Source organism: Ranitomeya variabilis, chromosome 6 (assembly GCF_051348905.1).
Source record: "Ranitomeya variabilis isolate aRanVar5 chromosome 6, aRanVar5.hap1, whole genome shotgun sequence".
Lineage (NCBI taxonomy): Eukaryota > Metazoa > Chordata > Amphibia > Anura > Dendrobatidae > Ranitomeya > Ranitomeya variabilis.
Genome location: NC_135237.1, coordinates 563,033,766 through 563,047,893, shown reverse-complemented (window position 1 = coordinate 563,047,893; position 14,128 = coordinate 563,033,766). Strand labels below are relative to the sequence as shown.

At 41.1% G+C, this 14,128-nt stretch overlaps 1 protein-coding gene across 10 annotated transcripts in view; it reads right to left on the bottom strand.

Annotated features, from left to right (window-relative positions):
- ADGRB1 (adhesion G protein-coupled receptor B1) overlaps positions 1–14,128 on the bottom strand; it is a 478,004-nt gene that overhangs the window by 150,422 nt on the left and 313,454 nt on the right. For 9 of the 10 annotated variants that reach the window (XM_077271339.1, XM_077271330.1, XM_077271332.1 and 6 more), the window contains exon 17: positions 8,740–8,866. In XM_077271339.1, the coding sequence (XP_077127454.1) occupies positions 8,740–8,866 (127 nt within the window). Of the gene's footprint in view, positions 1–8,739; positions 8,867–9,075; positions 9,397–14,128 lie in introns of those variants that run through there. The other variant, XM_077271340.1, reaches the window with a different exon arrangement.

Here is a 14,128-nt window from a genome sequence, read left to right as displayed (position 1 = left end):
TTCTAGAATATGCATGTCCCCGTAGTATATGGACAATGATGATTCCAGAATTCGCGGCAGACTGTGCCCGTCGCTGATTGGTCGAGGCAACCTTTATGACATCATCATAAACAACCATTATGACATCTACGTCGATACTGTGCCCATCGCTGATTGGTGGAGGTGAATTCGCGGCAGACTGTGCCCGTCGCTGATTGGTCGAGGCAACCTTTATGACATCATCGTCGCCATGCTGTGCCCGTCGCTGATTGGTCGAGGCGCGGGATTTCCAGGACAGACAGACAGACAGAAAAACCCTTAGACAATTATATATATATAGATAATACTGCTCCTATGTACAAGAATATAACTACTATAATACTGCCCCTATGTACAAGAATATAACTACTATAATACTGCCCCTATGTACAAGAATATAACTACTATAATACTGCCCCTATGTAGAGGAATATCACTACTATAATACTGCCCCTATGTACAAGAATATAACTACTATAATACTGCTCCTATGTATAAAAATATAACTATTATAGTACTGCCCCTATGTACAAGAATATAACTACTATAAGGCCAGAGACACACTGGTGCGAGATACGGCCGAGTCTCGCTGGTTAAAAGCAAGCTGTGGCACCGGCACTCCGGAGCGGAGCGTGCAGCTCCATGTATTGCTATGCAGCTGCACACTCCGCTCCGGAGTGCCGGAGCCACAGCTTGCTTTTAACCAGCGAGACTCGGCCGTATCTCGCACCAGTGTGTCTCCGGCCTAATACTGCTCCTATGTACAAGAATATAACTATTATAATACTGCCCCTATGTACAAGAATATAACTACTATAATACTGCTCCTATGTACAAGAATATAACTACTATAATACTGCTCCTATGTATAAGACTATAACTACTATAATACTGCCCCTATGTACAAGAATATAACTACTATAATACTGCCCCTATGTACAAGAATATAACTACTATAATACTGTCCCCTATGTACAAGAATATAACTACTGTAATACTGCTCCCTATGTACAAGAATATAACTACTATAATACTGCTCCTATGTACAAGAATATAACTACTATAATACTGCTCCCTGTGTACAAGAATATAACTACTATAATACTGCTCCCTGTGTACAAGAATATAACTACTATAATACTACTCATATGTACAAGAATATAACTACTATAATACTGCCCCTATGTACAAGAATATAACTACTATAATACTGCTCTTATATACAAGAATATAACTACTATAATACTGCTCCTATGTACAAGAATATAACTACTATAATACTGCTCCCTGTGTACAAGAATATAACTACTATAATACTGCTCCCTGTGTACAAGAATATAACTACTATAATACTGCTCATATGTACAAGAATATAACTACTATAATACTGCCCCCTATGTACAAGAATATACCTACTATAATACTGCCCCTAGGTACAAGAATATAACTACTATAATACTGCTCCTATGTACAAGAATATAACTACTATAATACTGCCCCCTATGTACAAGAATATAACTACTATAATACTGCTCCTATGTACAAGAATATAACTACTATAATACTGCTCCCTGTGTACAAGAATATAACTACTATAATACTGCTCATATGTACAAGAATATAACTAGTATAATACTGCCCCCTATGTACAAGAATATAACTACTATAATACTGCTCCTATGTACAAGAATATAACTACTATAATACTGTTTCTATGTACAAGAATATAACTATTATAATACTGCTCCTATGTACAAGAATATAACTATTATAATACTGCTCCTATGTACAAGAATATAACTACTATAATACTGCTCCTATGTACAAGAATATAACTACTATAATACTGCCCCTATGTACAAGAATAAAACTACTATAATACTGCTCCTATGTACAAGAATATAACTACTATAATACTGCCCCCATGTACAAGAATATAACTACTATAATACTGCTCCTATGTACAAGAATATAACTGCTATAATACTGCTCCTATGTACAAGAATATAACTGCTATAATACTGCTCCTATGTACAAGAATATAACTACTATAATACTGCTCCTATGTATAACAATATAACTACTATAATACTGCTCCTATGTACAAGAATATAACTACTATAATGCTGCTCCTATGTACAAGAATATAACTACTATAATACTGCTCCTATGTACAAGAATATAACTACTATAATACTGCCCCTATGTACAAGAATATAACTACTATAATACTGCTCCTATGTACAAGAATATAACTACTATAATGCTGCTCCTATGTACAAGAATATAACTACTATAATGCTGCTCCTATGTACAAGAATATAACTACTATAATACTGCTCCTATGTACAAGAATATAACTAATATAATACTGCTCCCTGTGTACAAGAATATAACTACTATAATACTGCTCCCTGTGTACAAGAATATAACTACTATAATACTGCTCATATGTACAAGAATATAACTACTATAATACTGCCCCCTATGTACAAGAATATACCTACTATAATACTGCCCCTAGGTACAAGAATATAACTACTATAATACTGCTCCTATGTACAAGAATATAACTACTATAATACTGCCCCCTATGTACAAGAATATAACTACTATAATACTGCCCCTATGTACAAGAATATAACTACTATAATACTGCCCCTATGTACAAGAATATAACTACTATAATACTGCCCCCTATGTACAAGAATATAACTACTATAATACTGTCCCTATGTACAAGAATATAACTACTATAATACTGCTCCTATGTACAAGAATATAGCTACTATAATACTGCTCCCTGTGTACAAGAATATAACTACTATAATACTGCTCATATGTACAAGAATATAACTACTATAATACTGCCCCCTATCTACAAGAATATAACTACTATAATACTGCTCCTATGTACAAGAATATAACTACTATAATACTGTTTCTATGTACAAGAATATAACTATTATAATACTGCTCCTATGTACAAGAATATAACTATTATAATACTGCTCCTATGTACAAGAATATAACTACTATAATACTGCTCCTATGTACAAGAATATAACTACTATAATACTGCCCCTATGTACAAGAATAAAACTACTATAATACTGCTCCTATGTACAAGAATATAGCTACTATAATACTGCTCCCTGTGTACAAGAATATAACTACTATAATACTGCTCATATGTACAAGAATATAACTACTATAATACTGCCCCCTATCTACAAGAATATAACTACTATAATACTGCTCCTATGTACAAGAATATAACTACTATAATACTGTTTCTATGTACAAGAATATAACTATTATAATACTGCTCCTATGTACAAGAATATAACTATTATAATACTGCTCCTATCTACAAGAATATAACTACTATAATACTGCTCCTATGTACAAGAATATAACTACTATAATACTGCTCCTATGTACAAGAATATAACTACTATAATACTGCCCCTATGTACAAGAATATAACTACTATAATACTGCTCCTATGTACAAGAATATAACTACTATAATACTGCCCCTATGTACAAGAATATAACTACTATAATGCTGCTCCTATGTACAAGTATATAACTACTATAATACTGCTCCTATGTACAAGAATATAACTACTATAATACTGCCCCTATGTACAAGAATATATCTACTATAATACTGCCCCTATGTACAAGAATATAACTACTATAATACTGCTCCTATGTACAAGAATATAACTACTATAATACTGTTCCTATGTACAAGAATATAACTACTATAATACTGCTCCTATGTACAAGAATGTAACTAGTATTATCCAGGGGGAGAGGCTAGATGACATCACTGACATTGATGTCTTTCCTTTTACTAGAGAAAAGAAAGCAAAAAAGTGCATCTAAGTAACACAGAGTTTTTAGTAATACTGTTTTTGATGAAAAATAGCATAAAAGCCATCCCACCACGATAAGGTAACTCTGATCGGGACAGTCCTACACTGTCTAATATTAAACACCTTACCATGTGTCAATGTTGACCTCAGTGTATGAATAAGGGCAGACAAAAGGACCGGATCCCAATCTATGGACACCAGTCTGGGGAAGCCATATATACAATTTCCAGCTCAGTTTCCAATTTCCAGCCTGCCTCTCCTGAGCTTGAAATTGTATATATGGCTTCCCCAGACTGGTGTCCATAGATTGGGATCCGGTCCTTTTGTCTGCCCTTATTCATACACTGAGGTCAACATTGACACATGGTAAGGTGTTTAATATTAGACAGTGTTGGACCTTCACGATCAGAGCTACCTTGTCGTGGTGGGATGGCTTTTATGCTATGTTTGATCAAAAACAGTATTACTAAGAACTCTGTGTTATTTAAATGCACTTTTTTTGCTTTTTACTTACTTAGTTACAGAAGAGTTTTTTGGTCACTTTTTCTCTTGTAGGTTTTATATGTTTTGTGGCCAATGTGAACATGCGTTTAACGTCTGCATGTGTACCAACTCAAGTCAAGCTCAGTTTTTGTGTTTTTATTCTTTTACTAGACAACAGCAAGACATCACTGAGAATACTACTTACACATTGACCAGCGAGCAGCCGTGACGTTAGTTATCTAATGCATTCATCAAATTATATTCATAAACATATATATATATCTCCAGTATATGTCCTGAATCTGTTTCTGTACATGGTGTAGAATATACTGCTATTAGCATCCAGGTGTTTGCTTTCTGCAATAATAAATAGGTCACAGAAGAATGAGGTGACTTCTAATATTCTCTTGTTCCATCCAGGCTTATACTAATCCTTATTATACAAGGTTTTATTAGACACAAAGCTATGATCTTTAATCTCTGATATCACTGTTAAAATATAATAGATATATAATAGATAATAGCTAGATAGATAATAGATAGATAATAGATTATAAATAATAGATAATAGATGATAAATAGATAATAGATAGATAGATAGATAATAGATAGACAATAGACAATATATAGATAATAGATAGATGATAGATGATAGATAGATAGATAGATGATAGATGATAGATAGATAAATAGATAATAGATAGATAATAGACGATAGATAGACAGATAATAGATAGATAATAGATAGATAATAGATGACAAATAGATAATAGATAGACAATAGATAGACAGATAATAGATAGATAATAGATGACAAATAGATAATAGACAGACAATAGACAATATATAGATAATAGATAGACAGATAATAGATAGATAGATGATAGATAATTAATATATAGATAGATAATAGATAAATAAATGAAGGCAGTGTTCCATACAATCCGGTGTAAATAGCTGCTGCACTTTATTCCCAATCTGTCGTTTCTGTCCTCGCGGTTTTGGACTTTTTTCGAGCACACGTGAACTATCACATTGGGAACACATTCTAGTTATTTGCTGCTGATTATTTGGATTTTTTGCTGCTGTCATTCATTGTTTTGCAGGTTTATACAAGGTAGGATCTCAGAGCTGAGAGCCGGGGGATCGCACTCACTACTTCTGGATTGCAGCGCCATTCCTTTACTTTTAGCTCATTTTTAGATGGATAAATAAAATGCAAAATCAACAAGTAGATACTATTTAGAATACAATGTATCCATTTTGAGCTCTTGTGCATGGATCGGGCCTAGTAAATGCTGCTGGCTCCTGTGACGGCCTACTTCAAACAATTAAGAGTGCTGTCTCTTTAAACGCATGTGCAGATGTTGTTTCCATGGCAACAGAAGACCAAATGTATCAGTGCGTCTATTAATAGCCAACCTTCATCTCCAAAGTGTTTCTATTCTGTGTGAATTGAAGGTGCGTCTACCACCGGGGTGATGCCAATTACTGACACCAGTGCAGCCCGGCCCGGGGGTCTGCGGGGGGCCGGCTGGTACAACACGGGGGTTTCGGGCTCAGCTTACACACTTCATTCCTTACTCCAAAACAAGATTTGTAACAAATGCTCCTGAATATTTCCTACTTGGTGTAAAATAATCCTGGAGCACATCTCCCTGCTGTGGGTCACACTGGCATGATGGCTTCCATTCATGATGGGACTATGACAACTACGCTGGGCGAGTTCCTTGTTGGGGGTCTGTCAGGTTTTCAGGATTATTAGGCGGCAGGCTACAATATTCTTCATGTCAAAATGTTTCTGCTTTGTCCTAATGAGCGCCAAGGCTTCCATTCATAATGGACCCATGACAACTACTACTGTCAAAACGATGGCAAGCGGCGGCCCGATAATAGTACCGGTCAATGGGGCGAAGCGGGCGTCTGACAGAACAGAAGAGTCGCCCCTGGGGGAGACCATGGCTCCATGTAGCGGCACACAGGGTGTCTGGCCAAATTCACACAACCGTGATTTTTAACAGGCAGCGCGCAGCATGGGTGTAATCCGATCACATTAGGGACCCCTTCATCTACATGTGTGACTTTGGGCCACCGATCAGTCCAAACTCAGACATAAAGACTCTTGGACCTGTGAAAAGGCCTATAGAATAGAATGGGTCCCAAGAAAAAAAATAGCTAAACGGATATGAACGACACAGAAAGATCAGATATGTGATTGGAGTCTAAGTAGAAGTAATAATAATTAGTAGTTATAGTAATAACAGCATTAATAATTAGAATACTGATCTATATAGTAATAATAATAAAGTTTACATGACGCAATTTTATGAATACTTCAACCAACTTGGCCTTTTCCTAAATATTAGTTGTAGTAGTAATAATAATTAAGAGTGAACAGATGTATGTCAATATTCCAACCTACTAGGGAAGAAGAGGAAGAGGAAGGAGAAGGAGAAGGAGAAGGAAAAGGAGAAGGAGGAGAAGGAGAAGAAGGAGAAGAAGGAGGAGGAGAAGGAGAAGAAGGAGAAGGAGGAGAAGGAGGAGAAGGAAAAGGAGAAGGAGGAGAAGAAGGAGAAGAAGGAGAAGAAGGAGGAGGAGAAGAAGGAGAAGGAGGAGAAGGAGGAGAAGGAGAAGGAGATGCACTCATTGGCTAGTTTATGAGAAGAAGCCAACCTACTAGGCCTTTTCCTAACAGTAAGCTGTGGTAATGATAATAATAAGAAAAACTGGATATTTGGCTATTTTATGAGGAGGAGCCAGCCAACTAGGCCATTTCCTAAAAGCTAGTAGTAGTAGTAATAATTCATAATAAACAGATATCAAAATTTCAACCTACTAGGTCATTTCCAATAGTAAGCTGTGGTAGTAGTAGTAGTAATAATAATAATAATAATAATGTAAATACACACATATTGGCTATTTTATGTAAAGGATCACACCAACTAGGCCCCAGCAGACCTATCCATACAGCTCACTTTATAACAATCCAACGGATATAACATTAGGACATTTCCTAACAGTAACCTGTGGTAACAGTAATACTACTACTACTACTACTACTACTACTACTACTACTACTACTACTACTACTAATAATAAAATAGGAATAATAAAAATAATAATAAGCATGGAATATTTGGATATTTTATGAGAAGGAGCCAGCCAACTAGGCCATTTCCTAACAGTATCCTGTGGAGAGGAGAAGGAAGAAGAAAAAAGAAGGAGATGATGATGATGATGAAGAAGAAGATGATCAATATACATTCATTGGCTATTTTATGAGGAGGAGCCAGCCAACTAGGCCATTTCCTAAAAGACAGTAGTAGTAATAATAATTCATAATAAATAGACGTCAAAATTCCAACCCACTAGGCCATTCCCAATAGTAAGATGGCATAATAATAATAATAATAATAATAATAATAATAATAATGTAAATACACACACATTGGCTATTTTATGATCACACCAACTAGGCCCCTGCAGCTCTTTCCATACAACATTAGCACATTTCCTACTATTATCTGTAGCAATGCTGGAAATACTACTACACTACTACTAATAATAACGCATCCTGCCGCTTCTCTGCAGACATTTTTTTTGCCCAATCCACACATTATTTTCCTCTCAATTCTCAACAGTTCTCCAAATAATGACAAATAACCCTTTTTTCAGTGCCGGTAAAAGAACACTTCATGTAAATTGCGCCGATTGCATCTATTTTCCATAATAACAATGCGGGACGACATTACAGTTCTACATTGGGGCAGCAACAAATCAATTTTGTTTCCAGACTAGCGGAAGAATCTTTAGAAAAGAAAAGCAGAGAGGTGGGCGACGCAGGGAGAGGGGGTGGCTCACTAGTGGCATTCAATGATTCCTTTTTTTTTTTTCCCCTTGTAATATTAAGTTTTCAGTTCACATCCGATCTTAAGACCCCCAACACCTCCACAATCCCAGGACAGACCCTTTAACCTTGCGCCCCCCGCAGCTCCGCATCCTCCGCAGCTTTCCTGCCTTGTTGTGTTTATCAATAACATTACTAGAAATAGCGTAAACAGAGGAAGATACAAAGTATCAGTGCAGCAACCAACATTCTAAGGCTCTTAACTCTTTCATGGCTGCAGCAACTGCAGCAGTAAAAGGGTCTCTGACCCCGCTGCAAGGTTAAACAGGGTAATTTGTTGTTCTGGTTCGCCGATATTTTTATAATATGGCTGTATAGGAAGGTGGGGGGGGTTGTTTATCTTCTTTTTTGTCATTTATAGGCACCTAAGTATCTAAGAGCGTCAGCCCTGAAAGAGACGAGAGCTTAGTGTCAGCCAGCGCTACATGTTTATAGAGGGACTTACCATGTCTGAACTGAGCTGGGATAAAATGGCGAAGCTTGATAAGCGATCACAGGAGCATTTAGTATGGAATGAATCCACGGGGACCGTACGACAGCCTTTCACGGACCAGGCACCGAGATTAGAGGCTCTATAATGGGGGAGAGAGGAGAGAAAAAAAAAGAAGGGAAAGAGATGTACCACCAACAATGATAAATAAAGGGATACAGAGGGGGTGGGGGTGTCATCTACCAGGAACCACATCAACATCATCTGCCGCTATATTGGGATCTATAGAAGATGCGAGGAAGGAAAAAAAGACACAAATATTAGTGTGAAAATAACAAAGAGATCACGTACCGGGCTGTAATGGATGCTATTGGGGGGTTGGATCACGGTGAAGTATGTAACACACACACGGTGGGGATACTGGAGAGAGGAGGAGGATGGAGGATGAGGATGAGGGGGTCATGGGATTATACTGAAGTGATGGGAGCTCGGAGTAGTAGGGGGTAAAATGAGTGAAACCTAACGGGGAAGATGCTGGATGGAAAGAACTGATGGGGGTGGGGAGAGGGCGCATGCAAAATCCATCAGAATGGTGCTGTCTGGATGTGCAAGAGGATGGCTGGAGCAGGAGATGGAGGGAAGGGGGAGCTGCGACTGACAGCCGGAGACACAGAGACGAGCTGGCCGAGAAGTTTGAGATGGGAGAGTAGGGGGGAAGGGAAGACGGCACGAAAAATAGGTCGCCGGACGTCAGGATGATTACCCACAGGCCGCCATATAAGACACAGACTAATGGTGACGGCATTAACAAATAAGGCACACAAAGGAAATCACAAGGACTGAAGCAATATTATTATTATTGTATCTGTTTTTTATTATGTAGACCCCTCCTCACATGTAAAGCGCCATGGAATAAATGGCACTATAATAATAAATAATAATAATAATAATAATAATAATAATAATAAACCACCAATTATACAGATATTAAGTATCAGATTGTGGTCTGGGGGTCTGTGAGCTACTTTGTTGCGGTGTGTGTACATAATGTCGGTGACGGGATGCAAAATGAAGTTGGACCCCCCATCAGTAGGATGTATATGGTGGGTAACTCAGAGATACTACTGGGGGATGCACCACGACATTGGACCCCCATCAGTAGGATGTATGTGGTGGGTAACACAGAGATACTACTGGGGGATGCACCACAACATTGGACCCCCCATCAGTAGGATGTATATGGTGGGTAACTCAGAGATTCTACTGGGGGATGCACCATGACGTTGGACCACCCATCAGTAGGATGTATATGGTGGGTAACATGGAGATACTATTGGGGGATGCACCATGACGTTGGACCCCCCATCAGTAGGATGTATATGGTGGGTAACACAGAGATACTACTGGGGGATGCACCATGATGCTGGACCCCCCATCAGTAGGATGTATGTGGTGGGTAACACTGAGATACTATTGGGGGATGCACCATGATGCTGGACCCCCCATCAGTAGGATGTATGTGGTGGGTAACACAGAGATACTATTGGGGGATGCACCATGACGTTGGACCCCCCATCAGCAGGATGTATATGGTGGGTGACACAGAGATACTACTGGGGGATGCACCATGACGTTGGACCCCCCATCAGTAGGATGTATGTGGTGGGTAACACTGAGATACTACTGGGGGATGCACCATGATGCTGGACCCCCCATCAGTAGGATGTATATGGTGGGTGACACAGAGATACTACTGGGGGATGCACCATGACGTTGGACCCCCATCAGTAGGATGTATATGGTGGGTAACACAGAGATTCTACTGGGGGATGCACCATGACGTTGGACCCCCCCATCAGTAAGATGTATATGGTGGGTAACACAGAGATACTATTGGGGGATGCACCATGACGTTGGAGCCCCCCATCAGTAAGATGTATATGGTGGGTAACACAGAGATACTATTGGGGGATGCACCATGACGTTGGAACCCCCATTAGTAGGATGTATGTGGTGGGTAACTCAGAGATTCTACTGGGGGATGCACCATGACGTTGGACCACCCATCAGTAGGATGTATATGGTGGGTAACATGGAGATACTATTGGGGGATGCACCATGACGTTGGACCCCCCATCAGTAGGATGTATATGGTGGGTAACACAGAGATACTACTGGGGGATGCACCATGATGCTGGACCCCCCATCAGTAGGATGTATGTGGTGGGTAACACTGAGATACTATTGGGGGATGCACCATGATGCTGGACCCCCCATCAGTAGGATGTATGTGGTGGGTAACACAGAGATACTATTGGGGGATGCACCATGACGTTGGACCCCCCATCAGCAGGATGTATATGGTGGGTGACACAGAGATACTACTGGGGGATGCACCATGACGTTGGACCCCCCATCAGTAGGATGTATGTGGTGGGTAACACTGAGATACTACTGGGGGATGCACCATGATGCTGGACCCCCCATCAGTAGGATGTATATGGTGGGTGACACAGAGATACTACTGGGGGATGCACCATGACGTTGGACCCCCATCAGTAGGATGTATATGGTGGGTAACACAGAGATTCTACTGGGGGATGCACCATGACGTTGGACCCCCCCATCAGTAAGATGTATATGGTGGGTAACACAGAGATACTATTGGGGGATGCACCATGACGTTGGAGCCCCCCATCAGTAAGATGTATATGGTGGGTAACACAGAGATACTATTGGGGGATGCACCATGACGTTGGAACCCCCATTAGTAGGATGTATGTGGTGGGTAACACAGAGATACTACTGGGGGATGCACCATGACGTTGGACCACCCATCAGTAGGATGTATATGGTGGGTAACACGGAGATACTATTGGGGGATGCACCATGACGTTGGACCCCCCCATCAGTAGGATGTATGTGGTGGGTAACACAGAGATACTATTGGGGGATGCACCATGACGTTGGACCCCCCATCAGTAGGATGTATATGGTGGGTAACACAGAGATACTGTTGGGGGATGCACCATGATGTTGGAGCCCCCCATCAGTAGGATGTATGTGGTGGGTAACACAGAGATACTACTGGGGGATGCACCATGACGTTGGACCACCCATCAGTAGGATGTATATGGTGGGTAACACGGAGATACTATTGGGGGATGCACCATGACGTTGGACCACCCATCAGTAGGATGTATGTGGTGTGTGACACAGAGATACTACTGGGGGATGCACCATGACGTTGGACCCCCCATCAGTAGGATGTATATGGTGGGTAACACAGAGATACTATTGGGGGATGCACCATGACGTTGGACCCCCCATCAGTAGGATGTATATGGTGGGTAACACAGAGATACTATTGGGGGATGCACCACGACATTGGACCCCCCATCAGTAGGATGTATGTGGTGGGTAACACAGAGATACTACTGGGGGATGCACCATGACGTTGGACCACCCATCAGTAGGATGTATATGGTGGGTAACACGGAGATACTATTGGGGGATGCACCATGACGTTGGACCCCCCATCAGTAGGATGTATATGGTGGGTAACACAGAGATACTATTGGGGGATGCACCATGACGTTGGACCCCCCATCAGTAGGATGTATATGTTGGGTGACACAGAGATACTATTGGGGAATGCACCATGACGTTGGACCCCCCATCAGTAGGATGTATGTGGTGGGTAACACAGAGATACTACTGGGGGATGCACCATGACGTTGGACCCCCCATCAGTAGGATGTATATGGTGGGTAACACAGAGATACTATTGGGGGATGCACCATGACGTTGGACCCCCCATCAGTAGGATGTATGTGGTGGGTAACACAGAGATACTACTGGGGGATGCACCATGACGTTGGACCCCCCATCAGTAGGATGTATATGGTGGGTAACACGGAGATACTATTGGGGGATGCACCATGACGTTGGACCCCCCATCAGTAGGATGTATGTGGTGGGTAACAGAGATACTACTGGGGGATGCACCATGACGTTGGTCCCCCCATCAGTAGGATGTATGTGGTGGGTAACACGGAGATACTATTGGGGGATGCACCATGACGTTGGACCCCCCATCAGTAGGATGTATATGGTGGGTAACACGGAGATACTATTGGGGGATGCACCATGACGTTGGACCCCCCATCAGTAGGATGTATATGGTGGGTAGCACAGAGAAACTATTGGGAGATGCACCATGACGTTGGACCCCCCATCAGTAGGATTTATATGGTGTGTGACACAGAGATACTATTGGGGAATGCACCATGACGTTGGACCCCCCATCAGTAGGATTTATATGGTGTGTGACACAGAGATACTATTGGGGGATGCACCATGACGTTGGACCCCCCCATCAGTAGGATTTATATGGTGTGTGACACAGAGATACTATTGGGGGATGCACCATGACGTTGGACCCCCCATCAGTAGGATGTATGTGGTGGGTAACAGAGATACTACTGGGGGATGCACCATGACGTTGGTCCCCCCATCAGTAGGATGTATGTGGTGGGTAACACGGAGATACTATTGGGGAATGCACCATGACGTTGGACCCCCCATCAGTAGGATGTATATGGTGGGTAACACGGAGATACTATTGGGGGATGCACCATGACGTTGGACCCCCCATCAGTAGGATGTATATGGTGGGTAGCACAGAGAAACTATTGGGAGATGCACCATGACGTTGGACCCCCCATCAGTAGGATTTATATGGTGTGTGACACAGAGATACTATTGGGGAATGCACCATGACGTTGGACCCCCCATCAGTAGGATTTATATGGTGTGTGACACAGAGATACTATTGGGGGATGCACCATGACGTTGGACCCCCCCATCAGTAGGATTTATATGGTGTGTGACACAGAGATACTATTGGGGGATGCACCATGACGTTGGACCCCCCATCAGTAGGATGTATATGTTGGGTAACACGGAGTTACTATTGGGGAATGCACCATGACGTTGGACCCCCCATCAGTAGGATGTATATGGTGGGTAACACGAAGGTTCTACTGGGGGGCAATGAACGCCGTCCTGTCAGCTGTAGTGAAGTTGTTCACTTAGGCCACGTTCACACGTTCAGTATTCGGTCAGTATTTTCCGTCAGTATTTGCTGCTGATAAATACAGGAGTGGTGACGAGTTTCTATTAGACTTTTCCTCTGATTGTTCCTCTCCTGATTTTAACTTACAAAGACCGATATAACATACTGACCGAATCCTGACCGTGTGAACGCGGCCTTAAAGTGATATTTAGGTCTACAGAAATTCTTACACATCCTCGGAAATCGGTGTTAGATGAGTGCGGGTTTAATCGTTGGGACCCCTTTAATTATAAGACTCAGCAAAAAGTTGCACATGTCGATGTAAGA